Source organism: Manihot esculenta, chromosome 14, assembly GCF_001659605.2.
Source record: "Manihot esculenta cultivar AM560-2 chromosome 14, M.esculenta_v8, whole genome shotgun sequence".
Classification (NCBI taxonomy): Eukaryota; Viridiplantae; Streptophyta; class Magnoliopsida; order Malpighiales; family Euphorbiaceae; genus Manihot; species Manihot esculenta.
Genome location: NC_035174.2, coordinates 635,121 through 655,468, shown reverse-complemented (window position 1 = coordinate 655,468; position 20,348 = coordinate 635,121). Strand labels below are relative to the sequence as shown.

Sequence of the window (20,348 nt, the reverse complement as noted above, 5' to 3'; positions counted from 1 at the left end):
TTGAAATATCTTATAAATGTATTTCATGAATAATTAATTACTGAATTGAGATTGTGATTAAATTTTATTTGCGTGGATTGTTATCACTGAATTGGTTGTATTGTAGTTTATATTTTTTTTAAATTTTTATTGTAAATTTCATTGGGTCTCGCAGTCTTCAAATGCAATTTTTTTTTATTAGCAAAAAAAAACGAACGTGACTTCTTCTTTTTTATTTTTTTAATCAAAAGGTAAATACTCATCAATGATTAGAAATACTCTACGCCCAGATACAAGATTACATCAAGAGAAAAGGCCAGGAAAGAAAAAGTTGCCAGCCCAAATACAAAAACTATGAGCCTATGGCCCGAACAACCAGAACCTTAACTCATAATTAAGATGGAAAGCAACCGCTGGTAAAAGGCTAGAGAATTAATTCTCTTTATAATCTAACAGGCTAATTTTGTCAGTAAATTTTAATTATTATTTATTATTATCACTGAATTATAATTTATTTTAAATAAATTATTAATATTTAAATATTTTACTGAAGTAGTCACTTAATTAAAATAACGATAAATTTTTCAATAAAACATATATACATGACGTATTCTATATAATTTAAAATAATAATAATTTTTTTTAACTATTACAATTTATTAGTCTCTAAAATTTTTTTCATTATTACAATCTATTAATCTCTTAAAATTTTTAATTTTTCTAAATGAAATTCAAACATGTTTTTATTTTATAATTTATATACAATGATACAAAATATTAATAATGTATATTTATTATTTTCAATTATACAATTATTTTATTAAAAAATAATAATTATAGATTAATTATTAGATTATATTTTTCTATAAATTTATTCATGTATTTTTAATTAAAAAAATATTTAATTAATTTTATAAAAAAAAAATACCCGTAGACAAATTCTTAAATATACAAAATAATATAAAAGATATACAGATATTACAAAACATGAGAGCTGGTAGCAAGTATCAAATAAAAATAACTTGCATTAATGTATTTTTTTTTTAAATTTTAATGTGATGAAAAAATACAGACCTATCAATTTAAAAAATTAAAAAGAAAAAAATTATGTTGATGAAATTAAGAAAATTTCAATAGTAATAGTTATTACTTCGTTTTATACGTATTTTTAAAAATATTATAGTATTTTTAATGAATTAAATTTTAATTAATAAAAAATAAATACATTTTTCAGTTTTTTTCATTAAAACAAATAAAAAGATTTAGACTAAATAGTTAAAAAAAATAAAATAAAAACTCATTTTTTTATTTTTTATATTTTATCATTTAGATTTTTTTATAATATTTGTATTTCAATGAATTTTCTATCATTTTCAATGAAAAAGTATAATATGGATGGTTTATTTAAGTAGAAAAAAATATATTTTATTTTATTTTATATGATAAATAAATTATTTTATTATTATTTTAAATCACCTGATGATCTGAGATCCAGAGAAATAAGGTTTTAAAATGGGTTCTGTGAACTTAGAAAAAACTTAAACCTATACGAGAGCATTTCTCCTTTTATAGGTTTTCTTTTGTCCACTAGTGACGTGCCGATAGAACGAATACCAGTAGACCACCTGTCCCTGCCACGCTGATACGGACGTACGAAGGAATCAGATCTCTGTCCCATGCATAACGGCCTCTGATCCTCTCCAGGATCGGGTAGGCGGGTCTACAAGATGAGTGGACGGATTCTCTTTCAGATTTTGGGCTGGGCCGGAGAGTGAGAGTAGAGCAGGGCCTAAATGGAATCGGCCTAAGGAGTAGGGGTGGCGTGTCCAGCCTGATGAGGGGAGCCGGATGAACCTGGTCATGAGGCTTAGTGGGTTGAACCCAATTGGCGTGAATGGCTTGAGAATCTCTGGGCAATGGGCTATTTTCACGGGTCTAACCTAGACGGGGATGAGGTGAACTCAGGGGTCATCACCACCTAACACAAATCACGTTTGTATTTCATAATAAATTCTACTGAAATTTTATTTAAGCGACTATTTTATATAAATATTTAAATGTGAGTGATTTTTTTAAAATAAGTTAAAGTTTAGTAATTATAATTAATGAGTGATAAAAGTTGAATAATTATGCACTCCAAGATTTAACCTGGTGGAAAGTGCATCCTGTAGTCTTGAAAGGTTTAAAATTCGACTCCCCCAACCCCCTATTTAAAAAAAAAAAAAAAGTTGAATAATTATAAATGAAAATTATTATAATTTTATATAATATAAATTTAGATTATATTTTATTTTTTAGCGTATGAAACTTATTAATATATGGAAAAAATAGAACCTGTTAGCTACTCTTATATGAATCATTGTTGCGTTAATCGAGCTTCACCATAGTAGTTTTTCTTTTTGTTATTTACTCTCATATTCATATTCGCATGATATTAACTGTTGCAATATTTGTGGTTGTAAGGAGTCATACAAAATTACTCGGATAAAACAATAAAAGTTTTAAATTTTTCTCACGCTGCTAGGAGACTTGTGCCATAGTAAAAGCAGTTAAGTTTTGGGGTATTTGACATTGAATTTGATGGCTCAAAAAAGTATTTTTTGAAAAAATATCATTTTAGATATTTACAAAAAAAAACAGCTTCAGAAAAATTATTTTATTATTTTTATATTATTATGATTAAATTATATAAAAATAGTTTTAGATTATTTTTTAATATTTTTTAAATAGGAGCTTTTGCTCTTCTCATATTACAGTAACTTCTCGAAGCTTCGGAGAAATCTGTGCAAGCTTTCTTCGCTTGTGTGCTGTCTCCTACAAGCTTTTTGCGGCTACCTTGTTTTGTTTGATTGTGAAACAGTAGCTTTTCCATTTAATTAAGAATTCTATATATCTATAGATCGTTTTTTCCATATTAGCATTTACTGGTATTGAAGGGAGTTGGCAATTCAGATAGCAGAGCAGTTTGAAGCTTTGGGATCTGGCATCGGCGTGAAATGTCCTGTGGTAAGCTTTTACTTCAACTGATACCATGTTCACATGATATGTTCCCCCCCTCCCCTTTTTATGATCTAACTATTTCTCACATTCATAAAACTATGATATCTTGTTTATCAATTAAATTTCATGACTAATAAAATTTCATCTTCCCTCTTTCTAATAGCTTGTTGGTGGCGTAGATATGGTACAACAGGCTATTGCACTTGGAAAGCGGCCACACATCATTGTAAGTGTTTTGAACATTTTGCAAACCTGATAAAGGTTATGTTCAACACTGTTTGGTGTCTTGTGTTTTTTTTTCTCTTTTGGTTCTCCCTTAATGTTAAACAAATATATGGTATGCTGAGAAGAAGAGGAAAAAAAAGCTTCTTCATTTTCTTATCCTTTTCTTGCTTCATTATAGGTTGGGACCCCTGGGTGCCTTGTGGATCATTTATCAAACACAAAAGGCTTTTCTCTACGCTCACTGAAATACTTGGTATGTTCCTTTCACTGTTCTGATTTAAATTTATAAGTTCTGCATTTGATTAATAACTGCTTCTTGCTTGTTTGCACATTGAGCAGGTTTTAGATGAGGCAGACAGGTTGCTGAATGAGGATTTTGAGAGAACACTTGATGAAATTCTAAAGGTTATACCAAGGGATCGAAAAACATATTTATTTTCTGCAACTATGACAAAAAAGGTATGTAGTAAATGTGGTACTTTGGTCAAAACATAATGAAGCTTTGAGGGTTTTTGCAGGAGTTCTTTAGCAGACACCAAATTATTGTTCTTATGATTTTTTTTGGGTACAAAAAAAGATTGTGTTATTTAGATTGCAGCCTGTCTGTACTGTCTAATGATGCAGAAGTAGCTACCATATGATAGTTTACAATCAGTGAAATCTATATTGGTAAAAGCATATGGTTTATGGTTTTCTAACTGTATTGTACTATTTCGAGAAATGAAAGATCAGTCATGAAGAGTTTGAAAAAAAATATGAAGAAAGGAGGGACTGTAAGGCTGAAAGTTTGACAAAGTTGTCCTCTTGCTTTTGCAGGTGAAAAAGCTTCAGAGGGCATGTCTAAGGAATCCAGTGAAGGTATGGTAGTATCATTTCCATTCATCTTATTGTTTCTCCATGCTCATTTTCCTTACTAGTAACTCATGTGAATTCTTCAACTCTTTCAGATAGAAGCAGCATCTAAATATTCCATTGTTGACACACTGAAGCAGCAATATCGCTTTATCCCTGCCAAGTACAAGGTTTGTCCCTTTTCAATTGCTTGGTTACTTCAGTGGATGTTTTTTATTAGAAAAAGGGGTACGGGTAATTTGGTGGTCGTTCATTACTGGTTATGGAGTGAGGTTATTCTTATCAAACAGTTTAGTAAAGGATGGACCCAAAAAATTGAATGCGTTTTAATCAGAAGCTGTTGAAGAAAATAAAGTTTTGGAAAAGCATGCATCATGGGACATTCCATGCAAGTTAATGAAGGCTGTCTGTGTATCCTTCTGGATTCCTCATGTCAAATTATACTTTATGAGGAAAGAAAAAAGATTTTTAATCCATCTTGTGCATATAATGCTTAGCGAGATTTACATGTTAAGTTCTTTATTTCCTATGGGCAAGGAAAAGTTTGAGCCTTTGAGGTGAAATAAGCTCTGATTTTTGTTTGCATTTGTGTAGTGAATTGATCTTGATGAAGTGCAAGGTCCAACTAAAGTGTGATTGAATTTTAAATGATCTGCTGGGCTTCATAATATACATACTAATATTAATAGTCAACATGAACTATTTTTGGCAATTTAAGCTTATTACTTGTGTCACAAATCGAACTCAATGAACCAAGGGCTGTTTCATTTCTTAGTTGCTGATTTAATTACTTGTTGGGTTCTTTTATTTTTCTTGATTACAGGATTGCTACCTTGTATATATTCTGACTGAGATGTCTGGAAGTACTTCCATGGTTTTTACTCGAACATGTGATGCAACTACTTTCTTGGCCTTGGTCTTTCGAAATCTTGGTTTAAGGGCCATTCCGATTAATGATCATATGACTCAGGTAAGACTGATTTAATCAAAGCATTTGTGCTTGATTTCTTATACAAGTATAGAGTATCTTTTTTCCTTGTTATCAAATAGGAACTCACTTTTAGTAGAACATTGCAACAGTCGAAGAGACTTGGAGCTTTAAATAAGTTCAAAGCTGGAGAGTGCAATATTCTTATATGCACTGATGTAGCCAGTAGAGGACTCGATATTCCATCTGTGGATATGGTTATTAATTATGATATCCCTACAAACTCAAAGGTTAGCCTTTTTACTTTTCCTGGTGTGCTTTCACAGTTCGTTATAACTGGAGTTAGTCTATTGTATTTTAGAACTGTGTTCTTTTTTTCTTCTTATGCTCTTAATATTCTCTCTGTGAGCTCAAAAAGAAAAAAAATTCTTTCCTGTTGCAGTTGAGAAGTTCTATCTGATCTATTGATATTCCTGCTAATTGATGTCATGCAGCCGGTTACTCTTGTATCTCATGAAATAGATTGGGAGATGTAAATAACAAACTGGCTAATACATGATTATTTTAGTATTTTAGTAATGGGAATTTTATGTCAGTGTTGCACTCAAACATTGGTTGTATCATACATATATATAGAGAGAGAGAGAGAGAGGGGGGGGGAGTATTTTAATAATTCTTTAATTAAGCAGTGTGCACGCAAATTTAAAACCTTTCTGTTACACTTCTGACTTGAATCCTTTGTAAACCATATGCTGCCTGTCCAATGAAAGGAAGCTATTATATGTCTCCAAATACAAGAGTTTTCTTCGACAAAAACGAAAAATACAGGAGGTTTTCTCCCTTGGTTATTTCTATATGTAAGATTAATCACTTGTCAAAAGAGAAGAATAAAAAAAAAAATTGCAGGTTCTCCATCTGCCACATGCTTGTGTTGTTGTAGCCATCACTTGCTTTCCACTTTTTGCAGCTCTTTTACAATTCTTTTCTGGATTTCTAACAATAAAATAGCGGCATAAGGAATTTCTAATCATTTCATTCTTTTCTGATTCTGAGTGGGTGCAGGATTACATTCATTGTGTTGGAAGAACTGCCAGTGCAGGACGATCTGGGGTTGCAATCTCATTGGTGAATTAATATGAACTAGAGTGGTATCTACTGATAGAGAAGCTTATTGGTAGGCTAGATATGCTACACTGCTGCTGAGACTAATTTGTTGGTTCTTTTATTTTTGTTTTTCCTTTTCATGGGGTTTGGGGGTTGAGATGTACTATGTGGACTAAACAACATATCATATGTTCCAGGTAAAAAGTTACCTGAATTTCCTCCTGAAGAAGAGCAAGTCTTGCTTCTGCTGGAGCGTGTCACTGAAGCCAAAAGAATTTCCCAGATGGTATTAACATAAAACTATGCCTATGGAGTTTGTCTTTGGTTTTCATTTTGTGAATGATGAAGTTTAAGAAGACTCCCGACTGATTTCTAAATCTGCAACTGCTGATATTGGGATATTCTATCCATGGTTAACACTTAGCATCCAGTTGTATTTTATCTGCAGTTTTTTGCCGCTTCTCCCTTTTAATACCAAAGCCTCAAATTCTCTATTACTTCCTTGCCTGTTTATTAAATCTGGATTCTGGAGAACTGACCAACAAATTCTGGTTATCAGAATCTCAAATTACTAATTTGCTTGCTTTTTATTTCTCAAATTTAATGTTAAAACTGTTTTCCTTTCCCCTCATTTGGGATGACTTTCTTTGGTTGGGATATGTCAGTGTTAAGTGTCTTGTTATTGTCATGTTATTGTGTAATTTAGCCTAATACACCGTTACACTTGTGTCTGTAGAAAATTAAAGAATCGGGTGGCATGAAGAGGAAGGGCGGAGGAGATGGTGAGGAAGATATTGAAAAATATTTAGGCATCAAGGATAAGAAGTCCAAGAAGTTCAAAAAAAGATGAGATCTGCGTACCATCTGTGGAATTTCTTTCCACAGTTTTTGAATATTTTATGCAACACAACATTAGTTATACTGCATAACCTCCCTTCATTATCACAGTGAAAAAGGCGATATTTTTTAGGCAGTTCTGGACTCTGGAAGGCCCACATTGGAATTATTTGGATATGTATATGTTGGCGCATCCAGTTCTGTATGCAGTTTTGAGTGGCCCAAAACTAGGAATCAAATTTAAAAAATTACACTTCTTTATTTTTGTTTTTTTGGAAAGAAAGAATTTGGGCAGTGGAGATTTTCCAAGATTAAAGGTCTATCTCAAGTGATGGCGTTGTTCATTTATCTCTTCGTAGCGAATTAAAATTAAATGAAAGTATATTTAATATATTAAAATTGTTTTTTAAAGACACAAAAATTTTTGAGTTTTGAGTTTTCGCCAACGCTATTTCACAAAATAAATTATAATTTTGATGATGATAATTGAGTCAAATTGAATATGAATAAATACTTTGCTTAATTTGACCCAGTCGATCAGTTTATATATTACTTTGTTTTATAATACTATTTGCATAAAAATATTTAATTTGATATAACGCTAAGCTTGCCTCAAAAAGCCCAAAGGGCCTCGGAGGGGGGAGAGTTATTTTCGTAGAACCCCTTTTCTCCATCTTCGCTGCTTTGTCTTGGCTGAGCTTCTCCCAGTTTCCCACCTCAACGCGTGTATCGTTTCTCTTCCTCACCAGGTGCTTCCCTTCGTCCTTTCATACAAGATAATCACCTTGTTTTTCTCAGTTACCTATGATATGTATCTCCTTTTGAGTGTTGTTAATGATTCTTTTGTTTTCGCTTCTTGAGATGAAATTGTCCTGTTTGAAATTGCAAATTAAAGATTGAGCTCAGAAGCATTCTATGAAGGCTACTTTCTTCTCATCTTGTAGAGGTTATTTATTATTTTTTCTTAGTTACAATCTAGTTTAGAGTCCAATTCCATGGAAATTTTCATTTTACTTTGTATCCTTTAGAGCACCGTCACAATCCTTGGGACCCGTCATTACATTATCTCACAACTGCAAGATTGACATGAAACCTAAACCCAACTCCTTAGTCAAGTTCTTTTCCTTATTCATTACCCCTCAAAGATTTCTCTCTTTGCATAGAAACCCGACCGATAAATCTCCTTTATTCTTCATTTCTTCCACGTTCGCCACATATTCGACAATAAGCCAAAGCCAAGTTGAAAATGTTTTGGAGAATGCTGTAGAGGAACCAAAGGACTCTGTGGAGGTTCTTAGGAAATGGGGTTGTAGTGACAATGATATATTAAAAATTTTGTTACGCCGCCCTTCTATACGCAATGCTGATCTTAACCATCTTCAATCCAAACTAAGTTTACTTCAGGGCTTAGGTATCACTTCAACTGACCTCGTTAAGATCATCAATTGTCGCCCTCGATTCCTTAGTTGTCGCATCAATCGTTGCTTTGATGAACGACTGGCGTACTTTATGGATTTGTTTGGGTCAAGGGAAATGCTACTTAAGTCCATTATCAGGAATCCTTCGCTACTTACATATGACTTCCATAATATTATTAAACCTGCCGTTGCATTATATGAAAGTATGGGTGTTAGTAAAAAGGATTTGATTCCTATGCTCTTGTCACGGCCAACTTTGATTCCTCGTACCTCATTTGATGATGAGAAGATAGAGTACATACGCAAAACTGGGATTTGCAAGAACTCCAAGATGTATAAATACGTAGTTACTCTACTGGGTATTTCAAGGATTGAGACCATCCGCAAAAAAGTGGCGAACTTTGAAAAGTTTGGGTTTACAGACGAAGAAGTTTGGAGTCTTATTGGGCGTTCTCCCCTTCTGTTGACAATGTCAGTTGACAAGGTTCAAAGGAATATGACCTTCATTGTGGGCACGATGAAGCTCCCGGCAACTGTGGTGCTTAAGTATCCATATTTGCTTTTAAATAATCTGGAGGCTGTGTTGAAGCCCCGGGTGCTGCTTGCAGGTAAAATACGAGACATGGGTCTCTCCACACAAATTAAAGGACCTCTGATGTTTAGGGCACTAAGGATGAAAGAAAAGCGATTCGTGAAGGCATTTGTTTGGTGTCATCCAAAGGATGTTGCTGAAGAGTTGATGGAGTTCTATGTAAAGGCAAAGGGTTTAAAGCGATTGGCTGAAACCTCAAAGAAAAGTTTGCATAGAGGGTTTCCTTTCTAAACATTTTTGGCTACTAGATTCATAATTTTTTACAACCTTTTTTTTTTGGATTGATTTTTCGAGTATTTTGAGATTTGACCGATGAACTTTAGTTTACAGAATTTTCGGCGGTGCACAAATACGAATGTGTGCATTTTTTTTTTTGCCATATGATCATTTGGTGTTGATTAATCACTGTACAATTAATTTTTAGTTACTCATCCCATATGATCTTGCGTGGGGTTTTATCCTTTATTTCTCTTGGGGATGCTGTTTTTTCAATAATTTTAACTAAATCTTAGTGATTTAATTCCACAATGTCCCAGATAATTACATAGCAATTCAACGCCAGCAAGATCCAAAAATCTAATTATCAAGTGGAGAGATACTACTTGGAAGACACTTGATCCAAATCTAAAAGGCTAACCTATTTGTTTTTCTTTTATATATATATTGGATATATTATATATATATCCAATATAGTTGTTCTTTAGTTTCTCTATCATAGCAAAATTACTAATATAATTCTTATATTTTTTAAGAATTATATTAGTTAAACTCTATTTTTTTATTCAGTCATATACTTTTAGTTCCTCTCACTATTTTTCTCTATTTTTGATGTTAATTATTAAACACTTTTGTCCTCAGGTTTTATCATTATGAATGTTTTTGTCTTAGTTTTTACCAATATTAACATTTTTTAAACAAATTGAGCACTTTTATTTCCTTTGATTGATAATTAAATTGACAAAGAAATGAATGAAGATACCAATTGGTTAGCTAAATCAGAATAAATCATTCATCTTTGAAAATATGAAGATCAAATTATTAATTTTGACACAATCAAAGTACTAAATAATTATTTTTCTTATCTTTTATCTATGGACAATTCGGAAATTTAAGTTAATTATTGGAGTCTGTTGACAATAATTCTATAACTGGGGACACCCATGCATATATGCATTCAATATCTTGCATCTTAATTGGTATCATAACTGCAATTTCTTTGATAGTATAATAGGCAATACTGTTCTGGTTACCATGAATTCACAATTTCTCTCATTTCCATTACTTTTATCTTCTTCTTCCTTCATTTCATGCTATGGAGCATATGGTTGGAAGAAACTAGAAACCAACAATGGCAAATTGGCAATGCACTAAACCTACCACACGATACCATATTTGCTCAGAGGCCCTCTCTCCTGGTATTTTACAACCAAGGAGATATTTTTTCTTTTTGTGCAGTTGTTCCAATCGATGAGAGAAGAAGAGGTATCAGAATTTCATTAGATCTATATCTTCTAGTGCAGGATATGCGGTGAACCTTAGCAAAATGTTGTTTGCTTCATCTTGTTCTGTTATTGCAAGAGCAGCCTTTGGCAAGAAAAGCAAAAGCATTCATACTACTTGCTAGGGAAGCTCTTAAGATGATGGAAGGATTTTAGTGTTGCAGAGGTGTTCCCCTCCATTAAATTGCTTCGTGTCATTAATGGAATTCAGTCTAGAAAGACTAGATATGGTGCTTGAGAACATTATCAATGAACATAGAATTTACAGGGCAACAGCAAAGAAACGCGGAGACTGAGAGTACGCCCTCCAAGTCCATTGCTAGCTCCTAGAGAAAGCAAAGAGGATACAACATAATTCGAGAGTTATTATATCATTTTGATTTGGAAGTTCCTCATAATACCAAGAAAGAAGAAGTAGACATGTGAGTAAGGCTTGGAATGGTTTAATGGAGCAGGCACTAGTAATAAATCAGTGCCAGCAAAAATGAATGATTCACTTGCATATTTATATACTAGTAAGTGATGAACATGTTCTCCTTTTGAAATTTATAAATTAAATTTAAAATTTAAAATTTTTTTAATAGGAGAACATGTGAACATGGCTGGGCCTCCAGACCCATTTTCAAACGTGGCTGGAAAAAAAGAACTGCATTTTGATAAATAGGCCTGAAACGTTTCGAAGTTAAAAAGCACGCTCACTTTCTTAGGTAGCTTTATCGGCTAATTTTCATTAATAATTTTTAAAGTTATCACTTTTTTAATTCTCAATTTTAATTTTTTTTAATCTGCTATCACAAATTTACAAATCAATTTAATTAAAATATTATTTCTCCCTATATTTCATTTAATATCATCTCTTATAATTAGAGTTTAATAGATTTTGGATATTTACACTAATTACCTCATAAAAAATTTCTTTTTTAATATTTTTACTTATTAAATATAAATTTTTTAATTCTTTTAAATAGAATTGGAATTCTTTTACACTATTAATTATTGAAACATATTATGAGGTTTAATTGAGATATATTGAATTCTAGTGATGGTATAGTTAAATAAAAATGATTAAAATAATTAAATTTCACCTGAAAAACAGTACTAATGATGATAATAATAATACTATTATTACTCTTAAAATTATATGAAAATTGAAGTCTTAAAAATAAAAAAAGGAATTGAAACTGAATAAATAATTAGCCAAGATTTATCACTTATAGCGGCACTGAGCAGAGCTGCACTCGACATCGTCGCACAGCATCCTAAACAGGCAGGCAGAAAGTTTACTGCTCTTTGGCTTCATTCTCCTGGAGAATCTGATTAATCAAATCGCTTCACGTCTATTTCCTATGCTCTTTTGAGTAAATGGCATCATCAGTTTTCACCAGGTCCCTATTGGGTCACCGTTTGATTCAATCCACCTTCTCCTCCTCTCCCAAAACCCAAATCTTTACCTCTCTCTTTAATGTGAGTGCTTCGAAACTCCATTTTTCGTCATATTTATCTCTGTTTTTCTCGAGTATTCGATTCGATATCTGGGTTTTCCCCCTTTTTATCTTTTTTCCTCTTGAACATGTTACTTTGGATTTTCCACTTGTTGTTTAAATGGTTGTGCTTGTCGGTTTTGATTCTGATTATTCCGTCCTCAAGTATCTTTGTGTTGGTTGATGAAGTTTGAATCGAGCGATCACGGTCGGAAAATTGATAACTTTATGTTGCTATCAACTTTGAATTACTTGTGTTGATTTGATAGGTGCCGCAAGTTTATTGCTTTTGACTGTGAGCGCTTTCAGTTTCTTTTCCTTTTTTTTTTTTTTTAAAAAAAAAAGTGATCTTTCATGGACTTAAGCTAATTGATGTATGTGTGGGGTTCAGTAGTTACAATCTTTATTGTTTCCAAATTACTGTAGTGTGTAACGTAGCTGGATGATTTGCCCTCTCTGATGCGCATGGTATACTGCATTTACAACTATTGTTGCTTTCGCACTCTTACTGAATTCTGAATAAATAAATACCTGTTATTGTGAAAGTAGTTCAATTTGTTTAGCAGTTTTGTTTTCTGTTTTTTGATGCTAGGAAAAAGTAATTAGCTTGATAGTTTCAAATGTTAGTTATTTCAAGCTTGCTTCTGATCCTAGTATGTTTGTGTGTATTATGTTTCTCTCAGAAGAAACCCTTTCGCTTACAAGCTGATCCTGTCTATACATCATGTAAGACGTCTGGCTGGGCACCCAGAGTCATGGCTTCTTCTGTGGTTGGTTTGAAAGCTCATTTTTCTACACAATCTTTTCCTACCAATGAACCTGTTGTATCTGTTGATTGGCTCCATGCGAATCTTAGGGAGCCTGATGTGAAGGTACCTACTATTGCTAGTCCTTGCTATGTTTCTTTTCGATACTCATTTTCTGTTTACCAGTTGACTGTTTAGGAAGGAGAAAATTCTTTTGTGATACACTGATTATGCAAGCTATTATTCTTAGGATTATGGAAAACTACATTCAATTGGAAGAAAATTCACCAGCTTTTTTTAACATAGCTGTTTTTTTAGGTGTGTGGTTATTTGCACAAAGCATGCATATTTTTCCATGAAGTATATGTTCACTTTATCTGTTTACACGTTTCGTACTCCTTTTTTTGGTTTTCTACCATTTTCCCTCTTGCTTGTTAAGAAAAGAGGTGGAGAGGGAGAGAGAAAGAGTTGCATGCAATATGTGTCTATATTCCAAGCTCTATAAGGATGTAGAACACTTTTAGCCATTATAATACTACAATAACAAAAACAAAATTCAATATGAGTCAATGTTATTAAAGGCACCAGGTGAGGTGAGGCTTCTTGCACGGGACGAGCGCCTTTCCTTGCGAGGCGAGGCATCGCCTCTTGAAAATAAAATGCATGACTTTTTTTTTTCTTTCTTTTTAAAGACCAAACTTTAATCCCATAGCCTTGAAAGGTTCAAGACGCACTAAGGCGCAAAGGGGGTTTGGAGTTTAGGCACAAGGCATAGGCGCGCCCCTGGGCAACGCAAGGCGCACAAAAAAAAATTTAAAAGTTCATTAAAATTCAAGTAATATAAAGCTAAATATAATAATGTGAAGTACCAAATATCAAAAACAAATGGTTAAAACATTAATAAAAAAGTTCATAAGTTAAAATTAAAGCCAAATTTCTCCATCACACAATAAAACCAACTATTCAATCTTCACAATTCACATTTATCATTTATGATCACAAATACATAATCAAATACTACATTATAATCTTTATTTGCTAGCTAAACTAGCTACCTATATTCACAATTCACATTTATAATCACAAATTTTTATAATGCTAGTGCTACTTTCACAACCACAATTTATGATAACTAACATAGAGTAGAAAAAAAAAAAGAAAAAAAAACAGAAACATTAATGGACAGAAGCCGCAGGTTGGTGGCAAATGATGGAACTATGGAAGAGCAGCCATCGGCACAATGAACATAAAAAAGGGGCAGCAGCATTCCAGCAGCATGCTGGCAGCATTTCGACAGTATAACAGCCATAGGAGAGGAGGAGAAAAAGAGAGAAAAAAAAGGAAGGAGAATGATAAATTACAAAAAGAGAACAAGAATAATTTACCTCGTATGTTAAGATTCTTGAGAATGTATCTTGATTCTTGAAGATTAATTTTTTTCTTCCGCTCTTTTCTTTTTCCTCTTTTTCTTTCTCTCCTACGGCTGTTGCTTGCTGCTGTGCTGCTGTGACATCTTAAAGTTTTAAATCTAAGGTAAGTTTAGAGCTATTTATATACATGGTGCCTTGAAGGGCATAGGGGCGCCTCGCCCGTGCCTTGCACCTGGCGCGCCTTAGGCACATCGCCCACCTGGCGCAACTCCAAGCACTAGGGCTGGCGCCTGGTGTTCCTTGCGTCTCAGGCGCGCCCTTCACAACACTGTCTAATCCATATTGGAGAACTAATTTTAGGTACTAATTGAAGGATATATCCCCATAATTATGCTTATTAATTAGGAATTTATATTCTATAATTAGGCTAGTTAATTGGAGATGTATCTCCCTATAATTATGCTAACTAATTAGAAATATATCTCTAGCATAATTATGGGGATCAATGTTGTTAGAATCTCAAGATTTTCGATTCAAATCTTATGATTTGAATCTATTTTCCACCATATCAATTTGAATCTATGGGGAGAATGTTATACGTACTTGAATCTTACGATTCTTGATTCAATTCCACATCCTAACGATTTGTATTTATGGTGCAAATCACAAATGTACTTTGATTGCGACTAAGACCAAAAAATAAATAGTGAATCAGGCTAATCAATATGCAACAACTGAGTTTTCACTCAATTCAAGGGATTATTTTTTAAAAGGTTGTTAGTTTTAAGAATTAATTCATTTTTGCTATGAAAAGGCACATAAATCTTTTTCTTAGCTATTTTGCTTCCAACACCAATTCTTTTCCTTCTCCCTCTTCTTTTTTCTTCTTTTTTTTTTTTAAGTCATTTACTTCTCTAATTATGGTCATCAAGTTATGACGTTTTAGATTAATATATTTTAATTTTTGAATGTAACCTGCTATATTTTTATTATTCGATAAAATTTAAATGAGAATTTCAGCACATACATAGTGATAATCATTGTGTGCAATTCAACAATTCCTAATTTATAGTATAAAATTATGTTAAAATAATAAGATATATTATTCTATTATAGAACATATTTTCAGTTACACAAATGGTATTTCTATATTTATTAAAATATGTGATTATGATATTTTTATACTTATTTTTAGAACATTTATTATTTTTAATTAATTTAATTTTTTTAATCTTACAAAATTCACAAAATAAAGACTTTGATTTTTGATTTAACAACCATGATATATATATATATATATATATATATATATATATATATATATATATATATATATATATAAACTAATTGGGAAGGAAATAATATAATATCTACATAATTGACTTCCAATATTCAAGTATATTCTAATATTGAAAAAGATTTCATATTTATATATAAGTATGTCTATAATTCAACTATTAATTAGGAATATATATCCTTATAGTTATGCTAACTAATTAGGAATTAATATAATATCTATACATATATGTGTGTATATATATATATATAAGTATGATGCCTTACTTCAAAACGACATTGCCTTGCCTCTTGCCTCTCGCTTAAGGCGATAGAGGACTCTGTTGCGTTAGTGTTGCCTCTTGCCTTGATAATATTAATATGAATCATAACTCATAAATTCAAAATATACAACAGAACTTTGTGATTATATGCTGGAATCTAAAGAGCTTGTGTTGGGGTGACTGGTTCGTTGTCTCTGCCTGTCGTTGAGTTCACATTTTAAGGATTGGCCACGAATCATAATTTCTCTTAGATAAGTGTGATTTCTGAATTTCTGCATAGTTTATTGTTCTATAGTATTTTCGTCTAATTGAACATTTTATGAAAGTCTTAAGTAGTTACATGCGCCTCAGTTGCACCTTTTTAGTTCTCGTGTATATTTGTCAGTCTGCCCAATTTCTTTATTCAGGTGTTGGATGCATCCTGGTACATGCCAGATGAAGAGAGGAATCCAATTCAAGAGTTTCAGGTATTGACTACTGTTTCATTTTGAATTGGCTTTGATTTGTTTGGTCTAAAGACAATCTAAACAGTCTTGAAATTTACTTTTTTATTCAAATACAATTCTTATGGAATGAAATTAATATACGTTCTGTGAATTATTTAAATCTCTAGGATCTTCAGATTTTACTGTCAAATGCATTTAAAGTTCAGCCCTGACTTGTTATTATCCTCTATTGTCCTTTATTTAACAGGTTGCTCACATTCCTGGTGCCCTTTTCTTTGATGTAGATGGGATATCAGATCGATCAACAAAGGTAAGATCTTTCTCTGAGCCATTTGTTATAAGCATTCGATGTTGTGAATATGCTTCAAAGGACCACTTTATTTCTATGCTTTATAGAGTAACAGTTCCTAGCTAGGCCTACTTATATTTCATGCTGTGTAGTAAGTACATTATTGGTTCTTTGCATTTTATTTCTCTGATTATGTCAGAATTGTGACTTTTCTGCAGTTGCCACACATGTTGCCCTCTGAAGAAGCTTTTGCAGCTGCAGTTTCTGCTCTTGGAATTGAAAATAAGGATGGATTAGTTGTTTATGATGGCAAGGGGATTTTTAGTGCAGCTCGTGTCTGGTGGTGAGTTTTGGAAATTGAAATTATGTTGAAGTTCTTTTGAATCCTTGCATAATGTGAAGGCTATGCAACTAGTCTAATTTTTTTTTTTAATCAAATGAGAAGGATGTTCCGAGTATTTGGGCATAACAAAGTTTGGGTGTTAGATGGAGGCCTCCCAAGATGGCGGGCATCAGGTTATGATGTAGAATCTAGTGCTTCTGGTGATGCCATCTTGAAAGCAAGTGCTGCAAGTGAGGCGATAGAGAAAGTATATCAAGGCCAGGCAGTAAGTTCTCAAATTATATTTATCATTTGAAAATCCAATATCATTCTTTCACACATTAATTTTTTATTAGTCGCGTCTTATTGGCCCTGGGGGGTTAAAAAATTATGTTAATAAGGTGAACTATAAAGCCTAAGGTTTACTGCTGCATCTGTTAATCAAATGAGACTACAATTTTTTTTTGGCAAAAAGTTGTTTATTTTATTTTTTTTATAGATATGAAGCTCATGTATGTCGCTACTGCAGGTAGGAGCAGTCACATTTCAGACAAAGTTTCAGCCACATCTTGTTTGGACTCTTGAGCAGGTTTATTCTTGTTGCAAGTGAAGTCCAAGAAAAGGATTGTGCTCCTTGTGGGGCCAACATTTAGTTCCATAATTGATGTTCAGTTAGCGTGTTTCTAATTTCATTCTGATTATTTGTCCACTATATGTTGACTCTGGACATTTTCCAGGTTAAGGAAAACATTGAGAACCAATCTCACCAACACATAGATGCCCGTTCAAAGGCCAGGTATTCTTTACAATGACATGGCTGGTTGTTCTAATATTTGCTACTTATTGCAAAAATGATGCATCATTTAATATTACATTTCATTCCTCTTAAAGCTAAAAGCCTGTTCATCTTCTGCTCTAGACGTGGTAATTGTTCGACATTATAGAGAAAACACTTCATTTGCTTATTATAGGTTTATGAACCCTAGGATGGACTTCCAAGGAAGTTAAAAAGCTGTAAAATATGCTAGTTCTTCACTGACGACATTTATGAAGGCGCAATGCAGGCTAGGATTACTGGGGAGTGCAATTCCTGATCATAATTAATTTCACAAGAGTCAATTTTGAGTCATCAAAATGGTACTATGCTCATGGATAGATCTACCATGCATATGAAGATTATGTTCTTTGGCAGCTTAGACATTAGTGATTAATACATAAATTATAGAGAGAAACTAGGAAGCACTAGCAGTTTGATGGATATTTTCTCTTCTTGCAGGTTTGACGGAGCTGCACCAGAGCCTCGAAAGGGAATAAGAAGCGGTCATGTACCTGGCAGCAAGTGCATTCCTTTTGCTCATGTAAAACATCAACCTCTATTATATTATGAATTTTTGGCATGAATATGGCATTTGTTTGAGGTTATAGTTTACTAACAAGTTCCTCGCTTTCACTCTTCTTTGATCACTAAGATTTTTGTTCCTTGCAGATGTTAGATGCTTCACAGACACTCTTACCAGCAGATAAGCTTAGGAAACGATTTGATGAAGAAGGTGAAGACTTTTTCTTCCCCTTCATTTTCTTAATTTTTTTTCTTTACATTCTTTACTTTCCATTTATCATAATTTTATTTTTGCACCAGTTCTGGTAAAATTTACATACAAATTAAGCCATTTATGGTTTTTTGATGGACTGCAGTCTCATAATGGCAAGTTGATTTATTAAGAATTCAAGGCAAGATGTAATCACGTGATTTTTATATGTTGCAGACAAATGCTTTCTTAAAACTATTGTTTTACTTGAAGTAAATTACGGTGGTGGTAAACATTTTTTTGGCTCTAACCAAGGGTTTCTCTATTTTCGGATTGTTTTCTAACCTGGATTGGGTTCATTACTGCTTGGGTTAGCTTGAAAATGTGTCTGTGTTTGGACTAATAGAAACCTAGTTTGTAAATCCTGTTGTCAACCCAATGATTGAATACATTTTAAAATTCCAAGAAAATGGCAAAATGTGACGCTGGGATTTGATTCATTTGAGTACGTAACCTCACGCAAAACATGTGGCGGACAGGGCAACACCACTACTAAACAATTCTTTAATTTTGTTCTTTGCATCTGCTTTTCTTTATGTAACAAAACTGTAAATTTTAACATACTTTGTTATTGTATAAATCTATCCAAATATTTAATAAAAATATCTTTGAAAAGTTGAAACCCAGACTTCTATCCCAGTTTCTTATTGGCTGAAACTTTGATTCTTAATTCATGTTGCTTTTGGTTTAATGACTCAGCTGGTTCTGTAAACATTGAATTTTATTAACTAGTTCCTGAAAATTTTCATAGTAGTGGATTAATTATGGCCTTTTGTTATTTGCCTGCTCGTTTAATGGCCTGCCAATGTGTTTTTCTACAGGCATCTCCATGGAAGGCCCTGTTGTTACTTCATGTGGGACTGGTGTAACTGCTTGTATTCTTGCTTTGGTATTTATCCTGTTCTCACTATGTGCTGCTGATGCCTCTCAGCTTTAGGATTTAATGACCGAATCTAGTGCCACAATCGTTGCATGCATATCTACTCACATCAATTTCAACAAAAAATGCATGGAAGATTATAATCTGTGCTGGATGTATGCACACCTACTCATACTCCACTTTAAAAAAATACATGGAAGTTTAGCAATGGATAGTAGTATCTGTACTCATTTTGTTGGATGTTGTATACAACTCCATTAAATGAGGATGGATGACTTGTCAGTTGTTTTATAATCTCGCAGTGTTCCACCTGTTGTGTGGAGGAGGATTGCGTATATTAGAACACTCGAGTCCTGTTCTGTTCTAGTGCGAAAATTCAGTTAGGAAATTAACCCTCATGCTTGTGCCTTCAGGGTCTGCATCGACTTGGGAAGCAAGATGTTGCAGTATATGATGGATCATGGACAGAATGGGGAGCTCATCCTGATACACCTGTAAACACTTAATAAATCTGGACGCTTGGCAGCAATATACTTGGCATGACGTGTGCCTTGTGCAAGTCTCTGATGACTACCAGAGTTTGTATCAAGAAGAATTGAATGACAATTGCCATTTTAAAAATTTATCTTTGAGTTGCACTTCCTGTCCAATATGAAAATTCATCATCATAACCCCTTGTAACAGAAAACATTAGCATCAGATTGAACATATCAAAATGGGAGTTTGATGGAGAAAGCTGAAATAAAAACTGTAAGCTGGAATTGAAGGAAGGCATTTGGTTTATATTTATGCTGTCGTTGAAAATGAAAATGAATAGCACAAGTTTCTTTTATGATCCCGAACCATTTTGAAAATCAAATTATAGAATTTGCAGTCTTGTGACGGGTGAGTAAATATACTTGTTTAATTTATTGATTGATGGGTCATGAATCGACTAAATGCAGCTTTATGGAGGAATTATTTCTGGGAATTTTTCCGTTGTTTTGGAGTTTGGACAAGCCACAGGTCTTGCTTTCGAGCTAAAAAGAATAATTTCTTAAACCAGTGACCAGCAACAGGAGAAGTGGCAGAAGTTTAGCAGAGCATTTCTATTCAAATTATACAGTTGTATGATATAAACTTGTTCGTAAGTAGATTTATTTGAAACTGAAAAACGGATCTGGGGGATAAAAGAATCTATATTGAGCATTCACGGCAAATAATTTGACAGAAAATTAGACAAATTAAACGAG

General features: G+C 33.0%; 2 protein-coding genes and 1 pseudogene across 3 annotated transcripts; all 3 read left to right on the top strand.

Moving 5' to 3' along the window:
- Positions 1-1,929: 1,929 nt before the first annotated feature.
- Positions 1,930-7,186, top strand: LOC110599760 (annotated as a pseudogene).
- Positions 7,187-7,680: 494 nt separating this feature from the next.
- LOC110599600 lies at positions 7,681-9,404 on the top strand. Its single transcript, XM_021736051.2, has one exon. It carries the CDS (start codon positions 8,012-8,014, stop codon positions 9,164-9,166), a length of 1,155 nt encoding a protein of 384 aa, XP_021591743.1. The 5' UTR covers positions 7,681-8,011; the 3' UTR covers positions 9,167-9,404.
- A 2,224-nt stretch (positions 9,405-11,628) lies between these two features.
- Positions 11,629-19,948, top strand: LOC110599601 (thiosulfate/3-mercaptopyruvate sulfurtransferase 1, mitochondrial). 2 transcript variants are annotated; one of them, XM_043950268.1, is made up of 12 exons: positions 11,629-11,898; positions 12,599-12,787; positions 15,998-16,057; positions 16,284-16,346; positions 16,544-16,668; positions 16,771-16,933; positions 17,177-17,236; positions 17,385-17,443; positions 17,924-18,005; positions 18,134-18,197; positions 19,058-19,125; positions 19,530-19,948. In XM_043950268.1, the coding sequence occupies exons 1-12, from the start codon at positions 11,797-11,799 to the stop codon at positions 19,620-19,622; spliced, it is 1,128 nt and encodes a 375-aa protein (XP_043806203.1). In that variant the 5' UTR covers positions 11,629-11,796; the 3' UTR covers positions 19,623-19,948. The 2 variants fall into 2 exon arrangements, with proteins under 2 accessions (XP_043806203.1, XP_043806204.1); XM_043950269.1 differs by having other exon boundaries at positions 11,635-11,898; positions 12,602-12,787.
- Positions 19,949-20,348: the final 400 nt, after the last annotated feature.